This window comes from Megalobrama amblycephala, unplaced genomic scaffold (assembly GCF_018812025.1).
Source record: "Megalobrama amblycephala isolate DHTTF-2021 unplaced genomic scaffold, ASM1881202v1 scaffold417, whole genome shotgun sequence".
In the NCBI taxonomy this organism is placed as follows: domain Eukaryota; kingdom Metazoa; phylum Chordata; class Actinopteri; order Cypriniformes; family Xenocyprididae; genus Megalobrama; species Megalobrama amblycephala.
In genome coordinates, this window is record NW_025953366.1 from 155,962 (window position 1) to 179,129 (window position 23,168).

The window sequence follows — 23,168 nt, forward strand, 5'->3', positions numbered from 1 at the left end:
TCAGTTCAGTTTTTTTCTGATAACACTTTAAAAAATAATTTAGTAGTAAAAAAAAAAAAAAAAACCTCACATTTGAGCAGTTATGAGAGAACCACATCTGTTGTAATAGCACTTAAAGGGAATTTTTAAGACTCAGGTGAAAAGAGAAACCATTATCATTATTATTATTTTTACAGTACAATAAACCCTGCATATATTTCAACAGTGTTAGTAAAAAGCAAGCATCCATGTCCAGTACTTATTAAATTAACTTTATGGCAAGATCCATAGTAAAGTAAGGCTTTTGTGGGGAGTTATAACAGTATTTTAAATGACTTTTTCTTTTTTTTTTTACACCACAATAATAGGCATTTATCTGTTAGTATCAAAATAATTATGCAAACACTGACAAAAATATACATTTGGTGGAAAACACTATGTGGTAAAAACACAAAAATAATGTTGTTTTAGTAAACTTGTCTAAATGTCTCCATGAATAAGGCAGTAGAAACCAGACTGGCCATGCAGAGTACTAGAGTGTTTCAATTTCAAGTAAGCAACATAATAAATATATCCAATATATTAATAATATAATATAGAATAAACACATGAAGACTATAAAATATTTAGTCAAGCATACACACAGTTGTGTGGTCCTGTAACATTTATCCTTCACAAACACATTCAACACATAAATAAATGAAATTTCATGCTGCTCCAAGCTCCAACTAGTTTGGTGCTGGTGGAGTTGGTGGACTTGAAAAGCCATGCTCTTCATGAAACAGAATGATCTTTTTAAGGTGTATGGCCAAGGGAGGCATGCTAGTTATGGGTAGGGCTGGGCGATATATCGCATGCAATTGTCACGCGCATTTCGTCAGTAAAGCCGGTTCCCTGATTACCGCTAAATCGCCATCACCTGCTTTCAAATGGAGCGCCATTTAATAGACAGAACCGTAGATCACTGATAAGCTACGCAATATCGCGTTCATTATCGCAGATGAATCGCCTCAGTTCTTGGTTCTTTTTGTTCCGGACCAAAAAAGAAAATGATACATACAAGCTGTGTCCCAATTCAGGTGCTTCATCCTTCTAAGTCTGCAAAGGTCGCTTTATTAAGACAGTCTAGCCTACGGATTGCTCTTATTGCCTAGAAATTGCGATGGCTGCGTTTGTACTGGACTTTTTGAAAGATATATTCAACTGTCTGAAAACAAAACAGGGTACACAACTTGACAAAATGTTTACTTTGGTCCATTTATGTTCATAATAAAGAGTGTAAACTTTATAAAATGATGGAAGATGGAAGTCAACAAATGTGGACTGCTTTAAAGGTTTTTACTTTTGTATAATTATATTTAAGTTAAAACCCAATACTTACATTTAAAAGTGATGCAGCATTTAAAAATAATAAAAATAATAATAACAATAATAAATAAATAAATAAATTCCAAGAATCTTGGGATAGGCTAGCTAGGCTGTGAAAGTATTGCATTCTATCCGAGATATAGAGGGACGCATTTGTACACCACATTCTAAGAAGCATTGGGAAAGACTTCATTGTGCCGCTGTGATGCATTCGGCCTTAGAGGGATGCAGCCTCTGAATTGGGATGAAGCTACAGTCCTGATTTGCCTAACATTCACTTTGTCATTTAGAACCTATAGATACAAAACCAATATTAACGATAAAGACACACACACACACACACACACACACGTTAGTTTTTGTGAATTGTTTATACTGTACAAACTGTATTTTCTATCCCCCTACACTACCCCTACCCCTAAACCTACCCATCACAGGAAACTGTGCACACTTTTACTTTCTCACAAAAACTCCTTCTGTATGATTTATAAGCCTTTTGAAAAGTGCGGACATGGGGTAATGTCCTCATAAGTCACCTCTTCTTGTAATTCCTATGTCATACCCATGTCATTATACACATTTGTGTCTTGATATGTCACAAAAACACGTGCGCACACGCACGCATGCACACACACACACACAAATCAGCTTTTATGATGTATATTTTGTGCGGATCTTACTAAACATCCAAGACTATAATGTGTGCTAAGCTAAATGTGCTTTGTGTATGTGCATTTATATGGTAGTTTTTACCAGTTGAGAAATCATGAAGAGCGTTTCAAATTTATAAATGAGGCAAAACAGCACCAGGAACTCCTTTGTTATGCACAAACAAAGGTCAGCTGAAAAAAGGCACAGTTCCGACACCTGTACTGAACAGTAATGTACAAAGCAATGAGAAAAAAACAAGTATGGTTGAGTATTCTGTCCTTTTTAGTGTCACATCTTGTGACATTACGTCCGATTTTTGGTCCATGTTGCATTTATATACAACAGGTTTACAATCCTTTTGTTTGACCTGTCGAAAACAGATAGTAGTATACTGATTAGTAGTAATCAAGATTTATTAGCAATGCTGTTCCTGAAATTGATGTTAAGGTAAAACTTAACTGGTATTGGTATCTACTGAATACCAATTGCTTTCTTTGTGAATGATGTGAGTTTCAGCTTTCTCATTTTCTCTTCTGGTCCAAAGAATCATAATAATAATTTACATTATTTTGTCACACTGGGAGCCTCAGTCGGGGACGAGTCTTCAACATTCTCCTGTAAGAAAACAGATTTACATAAGATAAATGAAATGAACAAGACTGATGTTTTTTTTGTTTGTTTGTTTTTAAAATGTAACACAATGCCTTGAATATTTGACATTTCTTAAAGGGTTAGTTCACCCAAAAATGAAAAATCATTATTTACTCACCCTCATGTCGTTCCACATCTGTAAGACCTTCGTTCATATTTTGATTAAATCCGGGCTCACACTGTGCGATTTATAATACTCCTTTACAATTGTTGCTTGTCAGACTGTATGAACATGATCCTCATATCACACTGGGGGATATCAGCTGTCATTAATGTCAGACTGTACGACAGTCAAGACGTGTTAAAAATTTGAAGAAACTTGTCCAGAGTTTTACATCATCAACCCACACACATTTGGTGACAGTGAGCTGCATTACACGTATGAAATGGTGGCTAACAAAGAAATCTGTAGCGTTAATTTTGATCATGGCTTATCTTGAAAAACTAAGACAATTTGACGTTCGTCGTAGGAGAAGTCACACTGCAGGACTGTGTGCCAAATCTTCTGACACTGCCAGAATTTCATCTAAGGTAAAATTTGATCGGAACAGTCATTAATCGGCTGTCGGTGAACATGTCAAACTAGTGATCAAAGACTACAGATTTTTGCCTAGGATTACAGGAATCTTTTAGGATTTTCAAAATGTATCTCATACGACCAAATCATGGCCAAAATCGCAAAGTGTGCACCCGCCTTAACTCGCTGGATGTAAACATTGTATGAGAATGACACAAAAGAGAAGATATTGACGAATAAAGTCATTTTCTTTTCTTTTTTTGTGCACAAAAAGTATTCTTGTCACTTCATAAAATTAAGTTTGAACTGCAGTCCTGTAAACTTAATGTCTTAAGTACCTTCCTGGACCTTGAAAGTGTCAGTAAATTAGCTACTCAGAAACTAACTCTTTTCTTAATAAAAAATATCTTAATTTGTGTTCCGAAGATGAACAAAGGTCTTACGGGTGTGAAATGACATGAGGGTGAGTAATAAATGACAGAAATTTCATTTTTGGGTGAACTAACCCTTCAAGATAAATATTCAGTCTTTAAAATTATGCTATTTAAAGGTCCCGTTTTTCGTGTTTTTTTGAAGCTTTGATTGTGTTTATAGTGTGCAATATAACATGTGTTCATGTTTCGCGTGTAAAAAAACACAGTATTTTTCACATAATTTACTTATCTGTATACCGCTGTTTCCACTGTCATAAAAACGGGCTGATGACTTCCTTGTTCTATGAAGTCCCTCCTTCAGAAATACGTAACGAGTTCTGATTGTGCCAGCGGTTCCTGTGTTGTGATTCGACAGCAGCTTAGCGAACCTTGCCCGGAAAGGTCACGCCTCTTACCATAACGTGGAGATGCACACGCTCAGTGTTATTGTAAACATGTCTTTAATTTTACCCTATCAATTTGAGCCGGAATCAGACCCGGTGATTGGACTGCGGGATGAAAATAACAGCGTTTCGACGACATGGCGACAAACACACTCTACAAACGCAACTCTTGTGTATTCCTGTGGGCGGAGGTTAGTCAAAAAACTGTTTTAGTGACGTCATTAAAGAAGGAAGTAGAGGGATGTAGTCCAAACTGGCCGTTCGATGTAGGCAACTTCTGTTAAATAAAATATCTCGCTTGGCATTGAACTTTGAGCTTTAAAAATGTTACAGATTTTATTTATACTCTAACAACAACATTACACACTAACTAAAGTTTGAAACATGGGATCACGAAGAACGGGACCTTTAAAAGATTCCTAATTTTGTTTTGGAGGTCTCCTACAACAGGTTTACAAGCATCAAAGGCAGTGGCATGCACATGATTGAAGTATTGTTGTATTTTGCGGTATGCTGATTTTTAAACTGATGTATAATCTCATGTCTCTATATAAATCAGCTGTATGTATGTGAGACTTGCATTTTGTCCTGGTTGTGTAGAGTTATTGTGACAGTAAATCACTCCAGCAGTTACAGCTACAGAAACTAGCAGAAAAACACCAACACCAGCACATATTGCTGCTACAGACTGACCTGATTCTGTAACAATAAAGACAGACAGACATCCATAATCAGATTGGTTGATAATTATGGAATTATGGACATGCTGATCTATGAATATGAGATGGGAGAAAAAAAAAAAATTCAATACTTTGAGTTCTCTCACAAAAATTTTGCAGTCCCACGAGAAACTTTGCTTTTGCTCGCAAAACCTTTACGTTCCCCTGTAAAACTTTCGCTTTCCACTGAGAAACACAGTTTGCTTGCGAAGAACTCAAAAGTTTTGCAAGGGAAGCAGCAGCATAGCAGATCTATTCTGCCAAGCCCAAATACATTAACATTGCCACATTACCATGCCAATCTCTCCAAGAGTTGTCATGACAGAAATGTTTTTTTTGAAGAACAGCAATTGAAAAACCATCACAGCACTGTGAGTTTGTCAGGAATCAACAGAGTTCACCAGAAAAATTCTTATATCAAAATAGTCAAAATGTTATGAAATGAAAGGGTTAGTTAACCCCAAAATTCTGTAATCATTTACTCACCTTCATGTTGTTCCAAACTGTAAAACTTTTGTTCATCTTTGAAACATAAATTAAAATATTTATAATGCAATCTGATTTATGCTCCTCCATTGACAGTCTACGCATCTACCTCTTTGAGGCTGCAAAAAGGCTTATAAAGAGATTGTACAACTAATCCATATGGAATGAGCAGTTGAGTCCAAATCTTCTGAAGAGACTGAATGACTATACATGATGAATGGATTTAATTAAGCTTTTATTTCACATTTAAACATTTAAACACATTTAAACAAGAACACGTCAGATATGGTAAACAGACGCTCAAGCATGCTTGATTGATATGTGAGAACCAATTAGGTTCATTCTCATGTGTTACACAGCACGTTTGAGCTTCCACAAGAACCAATTAGGTTCATTCTCATGTTACACAACACGTTTGAGCTTCATTTTTGTTTAATTTCTTTTTTGAGCTTTATTTGTGTTCCCAAGATGAACGAAAGTCTTATGGGTTTGGAACGACATGAGGTGAATAACTGTAACTTTAATAACTTTAAAGCTCTTTTTTCTCCACAAACAGACCGCAAGAAATACAATAAAATGGATACAGGCTTGATTTAGTAATACTGAACAAAAATGTATAATTTAAATAAATGAAATACTCAACCAATGACTGCAACGCTGAAGCTCCTAAAGCTGCTGATGCTGATGCTGCTGGTGTGGTGACGACGGATGCTGCTGCTGCTGCTGCAGTTTATCTCCAGTTTATAAAGTCCAGAGTCGGTGTTTCTGGTGTTTGTGATGGTCAGAGATCCAGTCTGATGATTCACCTTTAGTCTGTTTCTGAACTGTCCATCAGCATGTTCACACTGTTCATCTGTACAGATCTTACTGAGATCTCCAGTGATTTCAGCGATGCAAGAATCATTAAAATACCACGTCATGAAATCATTTGGGTGTCTTATTGCACCAGGATCTAAAGTGACAGATTCCCCCTCCTTCACTGACTTTCTCTTCATTGAATGTGTCTCGTTAACAGGAATACCTGAAACACAAACCAACAGCAGTTGGAGGATATATTTTGATGAATCATGAAAGAACTATAGATGAAAGTGAAAGTAACTGCATGTAAACACATTTTTTCACACTTCAAATACATCAAATATCCTTTGCATCCCTTAGTGAAGTAAAAACAAGATGCGTTAAACAGCTGATTAAAGACTGTATGAGAATTTGTCATCTTCACGAAAGAAAGACCATGATTTTTATTTTACTTTGATTAAATGTGCATCCCTAATCAGAGGTGGGTAATCCAGGGGTCAAAGAGTAAAAGTCCTGCCATATTTTTATTCCACCCACTGAAGCATTAATGAGATAAATAAGTGATTAATTGAGTGATGATTGACCATTATTGAAGACACCTGATGATAACAAGCAGAATCACCAAAGGAGAAAATCACAATTTTTAAGTTACCATCATCGAGGTCAGGGTTTGTTTTAGTTGAGCTCTTGACCCTTGACTTTTTAATGTTAGATTTTTTTGTATAAGATCAGCTTATACAATACAGATTTTTAAAAAAAAAAAATAGTTGTCCTTATCACAAAAAATATATATATAAATATATATTTTAGGCACACACAGACATCAAGAATCAGCGTATGAATCTCAACAACGGTGACAAGCAACATATTCTGATCAACAGATCAACTCTGAACATTAGAAAACAAGCTACTAAAAAGTCACAGAAAAACAGCAACATTTTAATAGTGAGAATAAATGAAATTACTAAAACAATTCAGCTCATAATTTATTCATGCAGCAATGCATGATGGGAGGCATGGATGAATTTTGATTGGTGGCACCCAGAATGCACTGCAACATGCTTTATGATGGCCAACACTGTTGAGATTCACAGGATGATTCTTGATGTCTGTGTGTTTAAATGAGCTCTGTTTTTTTTTGTTTTTTTTTAATCAGAACTCTAAAAAAAAAATTTGAAAATTGAAAAAATTGAAAGTTGATCTTGTGCTGTAATGAATAATGTAAATCTAACTCAGAGATTGGGCTCTAAATGAGTTCAGTGATTCAGATCAAATAATGATTATGTAAAAACATAACCTACAACACCTGATCATCTTTTAACTTTGCTTTTCTGGTTGGTTTTAATGCAGTTAAAACTGCCCAAACAAAATCTAATATTAAAAAGTCAAGGGTCAAGAGCTCAACTAAAACAAACCCTGACCTCGATGATGGTAACTTAAAAATTGTGATTTTCTCCTTTGGTGATTCTGCTTGTTATCATCAGGTGTCTTCAATAATGCTCAATCATCACTCAATTAATCACTTAATTATCTCATTAATGCTTCAGTGGGTAGAATAAAAATATGGCAGGACTTTTACTCTTTGACCCCTGGACTACCCACCTATGTCCCTAATTGATCCATATACTCTATTTATGTATAAAGTGATACTTTCCCAAAATATTTTTTTTCTTTTAATTTACTCAACCCCATGCAAACATAGATTTTCTTTCTTCAGATGAAGACAAATGGAGATTTTTAGAAAAATCCATCTCTGAGTTCATATAATGCAAGTGTACGTACCCTCAAGTTGACATTTAAAGAACCATGCAAAACAAACATGGTGGTAATCCATACAATGCCAGTCGATGAATCAATGTCTTCTGAAGCAAACCAATTGGCTTATGTGACAAAAATACTAATATTTTAAACTTTATCTATAAACGATCCTTTTCAGCCAGCTGTCATATGTGGGTTCACGGAAGGATTGAGTTCACATTCGTCAAACCATGACGTTATTGTGCTGTGAAGCTTGTGCATGAACTGATGGTCCTCTGTGCTTCTGCATCACTTTTTGCGCGAGTTTCACAATTTGTTTACATCATGCTTCACTACATGCTGACATTCTGGGACGGCATGATGGTGAGTGTCCTAAATGATGAAAACATTTTCATATTTGGGTGGAGTATGTAATGGAAGCTTGTTCCCATCACGCAATAAAAAAATATAACAGCTAATTAAGTCAATATAACAGCTATTCTGAATTTATAACTTGTGAATTGGGAGAAAATTTTACAATTGCGAGATAAAAAGTTGCAGTGCTGAGAAATTTATAGTGAACTTTATAACTAGTTCATACTATACAACTTACATAACTTTTTCCCTCACAATTGCAAGTTTATATCTTGTATTTCTGACTTTTTTCCTCAGAATTGTGATATACCCACAGCAACATTGTGTCGGCCCAGATCCGGCCCACATCTGGCACATGTGGCATGATGATCTGGCCCACATGCTGCAATGAATTACGGTCCTTGTGTGGGCCGCTTCTGTTTGCCAGATCTGAGCCACAAGCAGGCCACAGCAATGTCAGCCAAGAGCAAAGAAATAAACCTAAACTGGACCTTACTGAGCCACAAAGTCTGTGTGTATATATGGAGTCATCTCAGCCTTAATAAGCCTGTTAACAAGCAGAATCACTGAAGGAAAGAAGAGAACAGAAAAAGAGACGAGCAGAAACACAAGAACTACAACTGACTTCAGCCACAGCCTTAGATGAAATCAACTGAAGGTGAAAGACAATAAATCTCTCAAGATCTCAACAGAGGATGATTAAACAACTCCAGATCATCATGCCACAAGATCATCATGCCACAAGTGCCAGACGTGGGCCGGATCTGGGCCGACACAATGTTGCTATGTGGGTAGAATCGTGATTGAAGTTATAAAGTCAGAATTGCAAGACTTAAACTCACAATTATGAAAAAAAGTAACAATTGTTAGATAAAGTCTCAATTACCTTTTTAAAATTTTATTCAGTGGTTCAAACCAGAGGTGGGTAATCCAGGGGTCAAAGAGTAAAAGTCCTGCCATATTTTTATTCCACCCACTGAAGCATTAATGAGATAATTAAGTGATTAATTGAGTGATGATTGAGCATTATTGAAGACACCTGATGATAACAAGCAGAATCACCAAAGGAGAAAATCACAATTTTTAAGCCATCATCGAGGTCAGGGTTTGCTTTAGTTGAGCTCTTGACCCTTGACTTTTTAATATTAGATTTTGTTTGGGCAGTTTTAACTGCATTAAAACCAATCAGACAAGCAAAGTTAAAAGATGATCAGGTGGTGTTGGTTATGTTTTCACATAATCATTATTTGATCTGAATCACTGAACTCATTTAGAGCCCAATCTCTGAGTTAGATTTACATTATTGATTACAGCAGCACTGTGATTCTGCAGAAGATCAGCTTATACAATACAGAATTTTTTTTTTTTTTTTTTTTTTTTTAAAGTTGTCCTTATCACAAAAAAATAAATATTTAGACCCACACAGACATCAAGAATCAGCCTGTGAATCTCAACAACGGTGACAAGCAACATATTCTGATCAACAGATCAACTCTGAACATTAGAAAACAAGCTACTAAAAGTCACAGAAAAACAGCAAAATTTTAATAGTGAGAATAAAGAAAATTACTAAGACAATTCAGCTCATAATTTATTCATGCAGCAATGCATGATGGGAGGCATGGATGAATTTTGATTGGTGGCACCCAGAATGCATTGCAACATGCTTTATGATGGTCACCACTGTTGAGATTCACAGGATGATTCTTGATGTCTGTGTGTTTAAATGAGCTCTGCTTTTTTTTTTTTTTTTTAAATAAGAACTCTAAAAAAAAAAAATGTATTGATAAAGTTGATCTTGTGCTGTAGAATCACAGTGCTGCTGTAATCAATAATGTAAATCTAACTCAGAGATTGGACTTTAAATGAGTTCAGTGATTCAGATCAAATAATGATTATGTAAAAACATAACCAACAACACCTGATCATCTTTTAACTTTGCTTTTCTGGTTGGTTTTAATGCAGTTAAAATTGCCCAAGTAAAATCTAATATTAAAAAGTCAAGGGTCAAGAGCTCAACTAAAACAAACCCTGACCTCGATGATGGTGGCTTAAAAATTGTGATTTTCTCCTTTGGTGATTCTGCTTGTTATCATCAGGTGTCTTCAATAATGCTCAATCATCACTCGATAATCACTTATTTATCTCATTAATGCTTCAGTGGGTGGAATAAAAATATGGCAGGACTTTTACTCTTTGACCCCTGGATTACCCACCTCTGATAGTCATAAATAGGTTAGTGCTAGGCTAATAAACACATTATTTGATTTAAATGTACATAGCCTGACTTTAAACAATTATTAAAGGACTCACCACAGACAGAAACACTGAAGATCTTTTCACTGATTCTGCTGTTGATGATCTGTAGTTTATAAACTCCACAGTCTGTGGTTCTGGTGTTTGTGATGGTCAGAGATCCAGTCTGATGATCCAGCTTCAGTCTGTCTCTGAATCTCTCAACATACTGATCATCTGCAAAAATCCTATTCAGATCCCCATTGATTTGAGCTATGCGAGTGTCATTAAAATACCATTTAATTGTGTTGTGTTGGGATTTTTCAACATCAGTGTTTAGAGTGAATGAATCTCCCTCCATCACTGACACTGACTCTCCTTCGGTCTTAACACCGAAAAGACCTGAGGAAGAAATGAACAGTGAACTAGACAAGTAAAGTTTGCCCACACAGCAAAAGGACTCCGTGGCGGATCCACCGCGGAGGTATCGCGCAGAGGTGTATAGTCCAGGGCTCAGAAAGTAAAAGTCCTGCCATATTTTTTTTTTTCCACCCACTGAAGCAGTGTTAAAGTTAATGAGATAATCAAGTGATTAATTAAGTGATGATTGAGCATTATTGAAGACACCTGATGATAACAAGCAGAATCACCAAAGGAGAAAATCACTATTTTTAAGACACCATCAGAGCGATGAGGGTTTGCTTTAGTTGAGCTCTTGACCCTTTACTTTTTAATATTAAAATTTATTTGGGCAGTTTTAACTGCATTAAAACCAACCAGACAAGCAAAGTTAAAAGATCAGGTGGTGTTGGTTATGTTTTCACATAATCATTATTTGATCTGAATCACTGAACTCATTTAGAGCTCAATCTCTGAGTTAGATTTACATTATTGATTACAGCAGCACTGTGATTCTACAGCACAAGATCCAGTTTTTTTTTTTTCAAAATAATTCAATCACCAAAAGTTGTTCTTAGAAAAAAAAAAGTCTTTCATTTAGACACAGACATCAAGAATCATCCTGTGAATCTCAACAATGGTGAGAATAATAAAGCATTTTGCAGTGCATTCTGGGAGCCACCAATCAAAACTCATCCACGGCTCCCATCATGCATTGCTGCATGAATAAATTATGAGCTGAATTGTCTTAGTAATTTCTTTATTCTCACTATTTAAATTTTGCTGTTTTTCTGTGACTTTTTAGTAGCTTGTTTTCTAATGTTCAGAGTTGATCTGTTGATCAGAATATGTTGCTTGTCACCGTCGTTGAGATTCATACGCTGATTCTTGATGTCTGTGTGTGCCTAAAAAAAGTTTTTTGTTTTTTTTTGATCAGAACAACTTTTAAGAAATCCTTCATATTTTATTGATGAAACTGATCTTCTGTAGAATCACAGTGCTGCTGTAACCAATAATGTAAACCTAACTCAGAGATTGGGCTCTAAATGAGTCCAGATCAAATAATGATTATGTGAAAACAACCAACACCACCTGATCATCTTTTTTCTTTGCTTGTCTGGCTGTTACAACTCAGTTACAGCAGCCCAAACAAATTCCAATATTAAAAAGTCAAGGGTCAAGAGCTCAACTAAAACAAACCCTGACCTCTGTGATGGTGGCTTAAAAATTGTGATTTTCTCCTTTGGTGATTCTGCTTGTTATCATCAGGTGTCTTCAATAATGCTCAATCATCACTCAATTAATCACTTATTTATCTCATTAACTTTAACAGCGCTTCAGCGGGTGAAAAAAAAATATAGCAGGACTTTTACTTTCTGACCCCTGGACTATACACCTCTGCCGCGAACGGACCCGTATCGGAGTCCACTTGCGCGCAGTGACGGATCTGTAACGAAGGCGGATCGCGGACCCCGCCTTGGCTCCGCGCTGCATCCGCTCCGCATCCGCGATTAAAACCTTACCTCCACGCTGGGTCCGTTTGGGACCCGCAAATTGATACAACCGTTACAGTAAAGGCGCGTGCGCGTCCGCGGATCCGACATGGGTCTGCTCAAGACCCGCTGATTGACAGTAGAATTTATGGCGTCGCCCGGAGGCGGATCTGATCCTCTGGGCGGTGTCAAAACGAATGTGACAGTCACGCGGATTTGGCGACTTGAATGCGGATCCACCTAGGAGTCCCCTGCTGTGTGGGGAATCGCCAAAGGAGAAAATCACAATTTTTCGCAAAACCCTTCAGATTATATTGATAAAGCTGATGCTCTACTGTAGAATCACAGTGCTGTTGTAATCAATAATGTAAATCTAACTCAGAGATTGGGCTCTAAATGAGCTCAGGTCAAATTACAATTACGTGAAAACATAACCAACACCACCTGATCATCTTTTTAAATTAATTGTCAGGCTGTTATGACTCAATTAATAGCCCAAACAAGATCTAATATTAAAAAGTCAAGGGTCAAGAGCTCAACTAAAGCAAACCCTCATCTCCACGATGGTGGCTTAAAAATTTTGATTTTCTCCTTTGGTGATTCTGCTTGTTATCATCAGGTGTCTTCAATAATGCTCAATCATCACTCAATTAATCACTTATTTATCTCATTAACGCTTCAGTGGGTGGAATGAAAAATATGGCAGGACTTTTACTCTTTGACCCCTGGATTACCCACCTCTGACGACCGCCTACATAGCAATGATGTTATTTTTGCCATGTACCTTCATGCTCGTGCAGACATGGCGAGTATATACCAGGCATTATTGGCAAAGTAACTGACACGTAACTGACTGTGTGCGGTATGGAGTGGAACATGGAAAATTAAGTACTCTGGTCTTAAGGAGGCTAGAATAGGAAACAAGCAGAGCAGAGATAAAATGCAGAAAATAAAACAAAGAGGTGCTTTGGCTGAAGGTTTGGAAGTGGTTAAATTAAATGATACTCACCAATGACAGAAAGACTGAAGCTCCTAATGCTGCTGATACTGAAGCTGCTGCCGCTGTTGCTGATCTGTAGATGATAAAATCCAGCGTCTGTGGTTCTGATGTTTGTGATGCTCAGAGATCCAGTCACATGATCCAGCTTCAGTCTGTCTTTAAGTTCTGAGTTTTGCTCTTCACTCTGTTCAACTGTACAAATATTACCTCCAGTGATTTCAGTAATGCAAATGTCATTAAAATACCACGTCATCACATCATTTGGTTTTTTTATTACACCAGAATCTAAAGTGACAGATTCTCCCTTCTTCACTGACTTTCTCTTCACGTCATCTAGTTCAGCAGCAGAAACACCTGAAACAAACCAACAGATTGTGGGGTTACACTGTTTTGTCCATTACTGTATTTATCACCACAAAAGGCAACACTTTTGAATCATTGCTTGAATTACACTGTTAAACCTTGCTGTAAATAAATGTCAAATTCTGACAGCAACAAACAATTTACCATTAGAACAGTAATATACTGTAGAAAACAATGCATTCTGGGTAATATTTGTCATTTTCGAGAAAATAGCCTACAGGAATATACTGTGAGTTAACATCGCTCAAAGTCGACACTCAGAGGCTGTGTTCAAATCACACCCTATACCCTCATTCACTATTCCCTACATTAGTTCACTAATATAGTCCACTTGACAGAGTGAATGAAAAGAAGTGAGTGAATTCAGACACTGATGAACACCTGATAAGCAGAATCACTGAAGGACAGAGAAACAAGACCAGAAAAAAGAGAAGAGACGAACAGAAACACAAGAACTACAACTGACTTCAGCCACACTGAGTGAAACCAGTTCACAAACCAGTTTGACATTATTTCTTTCATACATGTACAGAAGTTCTTGTTGAGAATGAACAGATTTGGATGTTGATGTTTTATTGAAAATAAAAATGTATTGAGGTTTGTAGTCACCATCGTGATGACCAGTGTCTGCTTTAGTTGGGCTCTTGACTCTTTAACACTATCCTTCTCTGGCTGCTGTAACTGGATGTTTATAAACACATTTGATATGGCAGGAAAAAGCCAACATGAAATTGATCAGGTGTTTGGCTGTTGTGATGATACTGTAATCATCTTGGACATGTGAAATTCACTTCTCTTTGTGCAGTTTTTTATGATATATATTTTTTATGTTTGCTGCTTATTCCATATCTGTGAATCAGCAGAGTAAGAACCAGCAATGTTTCAGTAAACAATTACTTAGAATAATATTATCATACAGTGCACAAATTATTTTGAGTTCCTGCATAACTTGCACAGCAGAGACATCAATAATCAGCATATGAATCTCAACAATGGTGACATTCAAAAGTTTAATGTTGCAATGCATGCTGGGTGCCAGCATAGTACAAAACTCCCAGAATGCACTGCAGCATGAATAAATTATGGAGTTGAATGGTCCTTTTTTTATTGCCACCATTGTTGAGATTGATGTGCTGATTTTTGATATCTGTTGTGTGGTATCATTACAGTAACATTGTAGATTACAGTAAATAATTGCACAATCAACAGTAAATTGGCAACAGTGTTTAAAAAGTGTGAGGAAAGTCCACTGATGAGTTACCAGCATGTACTCGGATTCAACCCTGGACCAATATAACCCCTGCTTATACTAATTAATTCATTATTAAACAAAAATAATAGATGTATTTAAACAGATGATAAGAAATATGATGAAAATCTCTGGAACACAACTGCCATTTTTATGAACCAAAACTTGGGGTGTCGTTGTCTAAACTAAAGGCACCTAACCCCCAAAAATGGCTGCCTACTGCTCCGTGTCTGTGTCCACGGTTTGCAGTGTGTGTTCACTACTCCTAGTATGTGTGCACTTGGATGGGACAAATTCCAAGTATGGATTACAATACTTGGCCTTTACATGTCACTTTCACTTTCAAACTAACAGCTCACCACTGGAAAGCATTTCTTTAAAATCATGCTGTTCTGTGTTATGAAGCATTCATTAAATAATTTACCAGTGGCAGAAACACTGAAGAGCTGTTCACTGCCACTGCTGATCTGTGATTTATAGAGTCCAGAGTCTGTGATCCTGATGTTCATGATGGTCAGAGATCCAGTCTGATGATCCAGCTTCAGTCTGTCTCTGAATCTCTCATTATCATCATGACACTGATTATCTGCACAGATCTTACTGGGATCTCCATTAATTTGAGCTACACAGGTGTCATTAAAATACCATTTAATTCTCTCTTGTTGGGTTTTTTTGACACCAGTGTATAAAGTCATTGAATCTCCTTCCTTCACTGACACGGACACTCCATCTGATCCAGCAGTACCCAATGCACCTGGAGAAAAAAATAAACAATTATAAATCAGAGGACAGAATAATAATTATAATAACACTTATCATCCAGTTAAAAAGTTCAGAAATCAAACTTCGTCAGGCAGTTTTATTCATTAAAATGTGACAACTGGAGCAAAAAAACAAAACAAAACAGATATGCTATATGTATGGTGTATGCAGGTAAAATGGGCGGCTTTTTGTTAAACATGTAATTTAGATACCTAGATGTTTTTGTTTTTTCCTTTATTCCTTTTTTCACTTAAATTGTGTCCATATTTTAAAGCTTTATATTCTGCATCTACATTTCGCTCCTCACCCTTTCTTCACTCCACAGATTGAACTTAATGCCTTGTCTTATATTCTTGATGTCTGTGTGTCTAAATGAAAGAGATTTATGTAAAGTTTATTATGTAAAAACATAACCAACACCAACTTATCATCTTTTCTATTTAGATAGATAGATAGATAGATAGACTTTATTTTTATCCCAAAGGGACATTTAAATGTTACAGCAGCATGAACACCACAATACAAATAGTAACACTACTATAAACAAATAACAATACAGTATAATAATAAACACATATCATTAAATGTAAAAAAAAAAAAAAAAACAATTTAAAATAATGAATAATAAATATATCCTACTATAAATAAATATAAATATTGGGCAAATGTAATATAATTTAATTTAATTTAATTCTATTTTAATGCACAATTTATCCAAACCCCAAACCTCAATATTAAAATAAGCTAGCATTAAAAAGTCTAACCACTGTTGGAACAAAGGATCTACGAAAGCACTCCTTCTTACACTGAGGGTGCAAAAGTCTCTGACTAAAGGAGCTAGTAATTTGCTTGTCTGGCTGTTACAACTCAGAAGTGGCATGCAGTGGGGCTTAAGCCCCTGTCCCTTTCATCATGAAAGTCAAAGTGCCCTTTGCGGTAGTGATGTGTCGTTCTTGAACGAATCGTTCATTTTGAACGAATCTTTAATGTGACTCTGGAAGAACGAGTCGTCTCGGGGGGTGATTCGTTCAGTCGCGCATGTGCAATATTCTACAGGTTCTGTACTGCTAGAAGTAGTTCACCTGATGATTCAATTGATTAGTTCATTTCATGAGTCTTTCGGGTTTTTGAGTCGTTCCTTAATCACGTGACCAGAGGTGGACATTCCAGGGGTCAGAAAGTAAAAGTCCTGCCATATTTTTATCTCATCCACTGAAGCATTAATGAGATAAATAAGTGATTAATTGAGTGATGATTGAGCATTATTGAAGACACCTGATGATAAAAAGCAGAATCACCAAAGGAGAAAATCACAATTTTTAAGTTACCATCATCGAGGTCAGGGTTTGTTTTAGTTGAGCTCTTGACCCTTGACTTTTTAGTATTAGATTTTGTTTGGGCAGTTTTAACTGCATTAAAACCAAACAGACAAGCAAAGAGAAAAGATGATCAGGTGTTGGTTATGTTTTCACATAATCATTTTTTGATCTGAATCACTGAACTCATCTAGAGCTCAATCTCTGAGTTAGATTTACATTATTGATTACAGCAGCACTGTGATTCTACAGCACAAGATCAGCTTTTACAATACAATTTTTTTTTTAGAGTTCTGATTTAAAAAAATAAAAACGGAGCTTATTTAAACACACAAATATCAAGAATCATCCTGTGAATCTCAACAGTGGTGGCCATCATAAAGCATGTTGCAGTGCATTCTGGGAGCCACCAATCAAAATTCATCCATGGCTCCCATCATGCATTGCTGTATGAATAAATTATGAGCTAAATTGTCTTAGTAATTTCATTTATTCTCACTATTAAAATTTTGCTGTTTTTCTGTGACTTTTTAGTAGCATGTTTTCTAATGTTCAGAGTTGATCTGTTGATCAGAATATGTTGCTTGTCACCGTTGTTGAGATTCACAGGCTGATACTTGATGTCTGTGTGTGCCTAAAATATATATATTTTTTTTTTGTGATAAGGACAAAAAAAAAATTCTGTATTGTATAAGCTGATCTTCTGCAGAATCACAGTGCTGCTGTAATCAATCATGTAAATCTAACTCAGAGATTGAGCTCTAAACGAGTTCAGTGATTCAGATCAAATAATAATTATGTGAAAACATAACCAACAACACTTGATCATCTTTTAACTTTGCTTGTCTGGTTAGTTTTAATGCAGTTAAAACTGCCCAAACAAAATCTAATACTAAAAAGGCAAGGGTCAAGAGCTCAACTAAAACAAACCCTGACCTCGATGATGGTAACTTTAAAATAGTGATTTTCTCCTTTGGTGATTCTGCTTGTTATCATCAGGTGTCTTCAATAATGCTCAATCATCACTCAATTAATCACTTATTTATCTCATTAATGCTTCAGTGGGTGGAATAAAAATATGACAGGACTTTTACTTTCTGACCCCTGGAATGTCCACCTCTGCACGTGACAGACCCATACACTATGCTGTGTGACCCAAGCACATTATATTTATTAGTAAATAACGTTAACTCTCCAGTTTTGTTTGAGTTTGTGTTACAACTGTTAAAGCTGAAGTTATCATAATCTTGATGTTTTAAACTAACATTAATAATTCAAATTCAAAATGTTATTTGCTTTTAATTTATGTCATTATATGTCCTTTTTGAGCAATCTTCTTATACATATATTAGACCAATATGTCAAGTCTGCCTAGGAAAAGCAATTATTATAACAGCAAACTCAAAATTGGAGTAAAAATGAACAAACTAGGCTATAAACACTTTGTATTGTAGGCTTGGATTATTATATTATTATATAGCCTAGTGTTTATTTACAGATAGACAGTCAAAAAGATAAATTAATCAATATTTTATTTATAACAGGGCTTTATTTATTTATAATAACACACCACAGATCCTCAAGAAACAGTAACAAAAACAGTGACAGAAATGTCAGAAATAGCGTATGGGTATGTCACGTGATTAAGGAACGACTCAAAATCCCGAAAGACTCATGAAATGAACTAATCAATTCTCTTACCGGCTCAGACTGCATTGGTTTAGCATGGGACTGCCTGTCACGTCATTAAGGAATGACTTAAACCCGAAGACTTGTCAGACAAGAGGTGAGGTGAGCTTAATCAGCTTGTCATAAACTGAAGACCCAGATAATGAATTAATCATTTCTGAATCTTATAGCATTGTAGTTTTGTGTTGTTTGTAGTGGGATCAACGTTTGCATAAGTAGTAGATGTGTTGGGGAAGTAACACGTAACATTTTAATTACATTTTGCTAAAATGAACGAAATGAACGAAATGATTCGAAAAAAGATTCGTTCATTTTGTTGAACGAGACTCAAAAGTCCGAGTTCACAAAATGATCCGAACTTCCCATCACTACTTTGCGGTCACATCGCGGTGCCCCCATGTTCCCATTTCTCCCCCACAGAACGCGATTTCTACCGCTGGTAATTTCATTGGTTACAGTGACGGGTAGGTTTAGGGATCAGTGTTTGGTGTAGGCAATCAGTACTGTGATTGACATGACCAATAAAATCAGCTGGAGGGCGGATACATCTAGAAAACGCCTATTGTCATCCTTTAAGGTGTGGCCACACCCACCAGTGCACCAGTGTCATATTACATCAACCAAAACTATTTTATCATTTAAAGAAATAGTGTCTCTCTAATTAAAGACAATTGTCATGCTCTGAAAGTGTAAACCTATTGAGCACAGTAGAAACAAATATAAACGGCCCACTTTACCTGCATTCACCCTATCTAATTTTCCTCTTAAATATTTGGCTAATAGAGTTTTTAATGCTCTATTTTCTCTCGTCAAAACTTTACAAATATGACAAAACCTAGAATAATCTAGACATATAAATTGGGAAAAATTAAGAAATAATAAATAAATTACTGCCCCAGATTCCTGTTGGAAGAAAGATAAACATTTTAATTGTCTATCTATGTCTTACCATGCAGGAGTAAAACACTCGCCGTGTGTAAAATAAAGAACTCCATTCCTCTGGAAATTAATGGATGGATGTTCTGTGAGATATCCATCTGTTCTCCTGAAAGAAAAAAAAAAAAAGAAAAAAAAAAAAAAAGGGGATGATGATGTGTCCACCAGCTTGGAGCAGATCGAGCTTACGCGATGAAGTGTAATAAATCGATGCTAAACTACCCCAACTTGGATAAGGAGCACAATGGAGAAAAAAAGATAATGAAAATGAAAGTAAATTGGTCAGGGTTGCAAGGTTTGCATAACAAAAATCAACCCAATTCTGACAGTAGGTGGCGCTTATGAGACAGCAGTGATGCAGCAGGATTCTTTATACATTTTGTGAATTCTTCAAAATTATATGTTTATTATTTTTGTTAGGCTATATTGGGCTATAAAATACTAACTTGTTAACTATTTAAAGCTTGAAATAATATAACAATAGTAAGAAAATGTATATATTTGTAACCTTTTTTTACTTTTAGACAAAATATATATAAAATTTAAATTTGCATATGTGTTTTATGTTTTGTCAATATAAATTAATGAGTTTTTTATAACAGCATATCACATAAAATGCAAACAAATGTAATTTGTCACTCTATATCTTCCAATATCATCTTAGTAAAATAACATTTAAATGCAAATTTGGCCAGAAATCTTGGAGTAATCCTTGATGATCAACTGACCTTCAAAGACCACATTGCAAAGACAGCTCGGTCATGCAGATTTGCACTATATAACATCAGGAAAATCAGGTCCTTTCTAACAGAACATGCAACACAACTTCTGGTCCAGGCCCTGGTCATTTCTAGGCTTGATTACTGCAATGCTCTTCTGGCTGGACTGCCATCATGCACAATCAAACCTCTACAAATTATTCAGAACGCTGCAGCACGTCTTGTCTTCAATGAGCCCAAAAGAGCCCACGTCACGCCTCTCTTCATCTCTCTTCACTGGCTCCCACTTGCTGCTTGCATCAAATTCAAGGCGTTGACGCTTGCTTACAGATCTGCCACAGGCTCAGCACCCTCCTACTTCCACTCACTCTTACGAGTCTACACTCCTACCAGAAACCTGCGCTCATTAAAGGAGCGAAGGCTTGTGGTACCATCACAGAGAGGCACGAAATCACTTTCCAGAACATTCTCAATTCACTGTCCCTTGCTGGTGGAATGATCTTCCTGCCTTCATCCGGAATGCGGAATCCCTGGCAATATTCAAAAGACAGCTGAAAACCCATCTCTTTCGTGAGCACTTAACCTCATCTTTAAAAAAAAAAAAAAAAAAAAAAAAAAAAAAAAAAACTTCTTATTCCTATCCTTTCACTTCCTCTAATCCCTCTCTATTGTATTTTAGCATAATCTGAGCACTGCCTATAACTTGTATTATGAGCACTTCTTGTCTATTTGCCTCGTCATGGCGACTCGCTTGTTGTATTCCTCATTTTGTAAGCGTCTGCCAAATGAATAAATGTAAATGCTTATTTTTATGAAGAAAGCTCAGCAATTTTTATTGTGTGGGCAAAAGATGGCAATGCAATACGCCTACAATGATGATTGAGAGATTAACAAATAAACGTTCCTCAAAAGCCCTTTGTATCATTATTTTGGGTGTGTCTGTAGTCAGTGTGTTTGCTGTTTTTTTTAAACACACGGGCTGTTTAAGAGAAAGGACCGCAGGTGCTTAGGAGGATATAGTTCTCGCCTTGGAGCGTCTGTCAGAACGCAGGACAGGAGGCAGGACTCAGTTTGAACAGTTTACTGAACTTTCTTCAGCAGCACAGACATACATTAGACAGTAACGTTGCCACACTTTACAATATAGGTGCAAATTCGGATGCAGTAGTTGGCACTCAGCTTATGTTTATGGAGATGGTAGGTTTAAATCATAATCATCAGCATGTTGGTTGTGTGTGTGGCTGCAAATAAACAAAACAGTAATCAATGTTACATAAAGCATAATTATTGATGTTGATTAGCTTAACATCAGGTCTAGCACAATACAACAGCTTAACCAGGCTGAATCATAGCTTATAAGTCAAAATTTCTTCACTTATTAATTTGTACAGAACAAATAATAATGTATGGGTTTCAATAATACGAGAGTTACACTTCAGTCTCTAACAAACAACGTGCATAAACATTTTACAATGACGTTCATCCTACACTAACGATATGGCATGACTCATCAATTCTATCGAGTGGATGTATGACCCAAATACTCGATTATTTCTAGATATTCACATATATAATAAATCTTAAGCAAGTAATGAAAAAACAGAAACTCACTTTCTCAAATGGACGCACACAGTTATTAATAATTAACCTTCCACTGCATCGCGACTTCAGAACGGTCCTCCTGTGGCGACCACTTTGGAGCAGACGTCACAATTACGTCACTTGCAGCTGCGCGCGCATACTGGTTGCAGAAAAATAGTTGAAGCTATTGAAGAAAAATGTGAAAAAATCCACAGAATAAGAGAAAAATGTTTTGTTGTGCCTCTGGATGTTGGAATCAGAATGCAAAAAATATAGTCTTCATTTTTAAAGAAAACCATCGTTGAAAACGTAATTTGAAGATAAACAGAGACGTTTCACAGACTGCACTGATGACACCTGCAAGGATTAGTCTACTATTAAAGCAGGAATTTGATGTAAACAGTAAGTCTCTACATAAAATTCACATATGCAGTTCAGAGGACATACATACATACATACAGCATGAAACAATTATAATTAAAATAATTTAAACCTATAATATTTTACATAGATAACTTTTAAACATAATAGTTTTTATTTCACAATTCTGACTTTTTTTTCTCTTGCATTTGCGTGTTTATTACTCCCAGTTCGGACTTTATAACTCGCAATAGTGAGTTTATTTCACAATTCTGAGGGGGGAAAAGTCAGAATTGCGGGATAAATTGCAATTCAGAAAAGACAGAATAACGAGTATATCTCACAATTCTGTTTTATTTTGTAAGAAATGTGATATGTAAACTCAGATTTGCGAGAAATAAAAGTCAGAATTGTGAGATATAAACTCGAAATTAACTTTTTTTATTCTTTTATTTCGTGGCTTCCATAGACTTCTACTGCTCAACTTTCATTTTCTGCAACCAGCTAGGCTCCGCCCACAAAAAACGTCATCGCTGTTTGCAAACACCAAATTGGTCATGCGTATTTCACATGCGCAATCACTTTCAGCACATCTACTAATGGCCACTAGATGGCGCTTTTGCGCTAACTTTATAACACGGGCAATATGATTTTTACAGATGTATGCAATTTAAGAGTTAATCTTTGTTTCCGAATGCTATAAGTAAAGATATGCTGTCAATTTTCTTAACTTTTTGTAAACCCAGCCAATATAAGCATAATAAAAGCATCTAACTGCAATATTTAACATATAACAACTGCAAAGCGTCATATGTGTAAACCATATGATTTAAGCATTAAATCCGGCATAAACTCCGACGCAACCTGCATATTTAAAACCCTCAAGACAGATGTTAATACCTGAACCGATCAGAGTTGACTGCCGACCGCGTTTTTTGCTTAATTTCCAAAAAGTCGAGAACTACCCA

General features: G+C 36.1%; 1 protein-coding gene across 5 annotated transcripts; it reads right to left on the reverse strand.

Moving 5' to 3' along the window:
* Positions 1–1,871: 1,871 nt before the first annotated feature.
* On the reverse strand, positions 1,872–21,988 carry LOC125261472 (titin-like). Of its 5 annotated transcripts, XR_007183311.1 has the most exons (10): positions 21,871–21,988; positions 19,554–19,649; positions 15,907–15,967; positions 15,262–15,591; positions 13,235–13,579; positions 10,412–10,735; positions 5,832–6,209; positions 4,564–4,682; positions 2,458–2,613; positions 1,872–2,365 (listed from the first exon to the last, which is right to left on the reverse strand). XR_007183311.1 is itself a non-coding variant. In XM_048180035.1 (8 exons), the coding sequence occupies exons 2-8, from the start codon at positions 19,639–19,641 to the stop codon at positions 2,603–2,605; spliced, it is 1,482 nt and encodes a 493-aa protein (XP_048035992.1). In that variant the 5' UTR covers positions 19,642–19,649; positions 21,871–21,988; the 3' UTR covers positions 2,475–2,602. The 5 variants fall into 5 exon arrangements, 2 of the variants coding, with proteins under 2 accessions (XP_048035993.1, XP_048035992.1); XR_007183310.1 differs by lacking the exon at positions 15,907–15,967; XR_007183312.1 differs by lacking the exons at positions 10,412–10,735; positions 15,907–15,967.
* Between the last annotated feature and the right edge of the window lie 1,180 nt (positions 21,989–23,168).

What these genes read in the sequence shown, in the direction of transcription:
- LOC125261472 (XM_048180035.1), bottom strand. Translation starts at nt 19,641, where the DNA reads ATGGATATCTCACAGAACATCCATCCATTAATTTCCAGAGGAATGGAG. An exon ending in GAGTGTTTTACTCCTGCATG is followed by an intron (nt 15,592 to 19,553) that starts GTAAGACATAGA and finishes TTTTTTCTCCAG; the next exon opens with GTGCATTGGGTACTGCTGGA. An exon ending in CTTCAGTGTTTCTGTCTGTG is followed by an intron (nt 6,210 to 10,411) that starts GTGAGTCCTTTA and finishes TTTGTGTTTCAG; the next exon opens with GTATTCCTGTTAACGAGACA.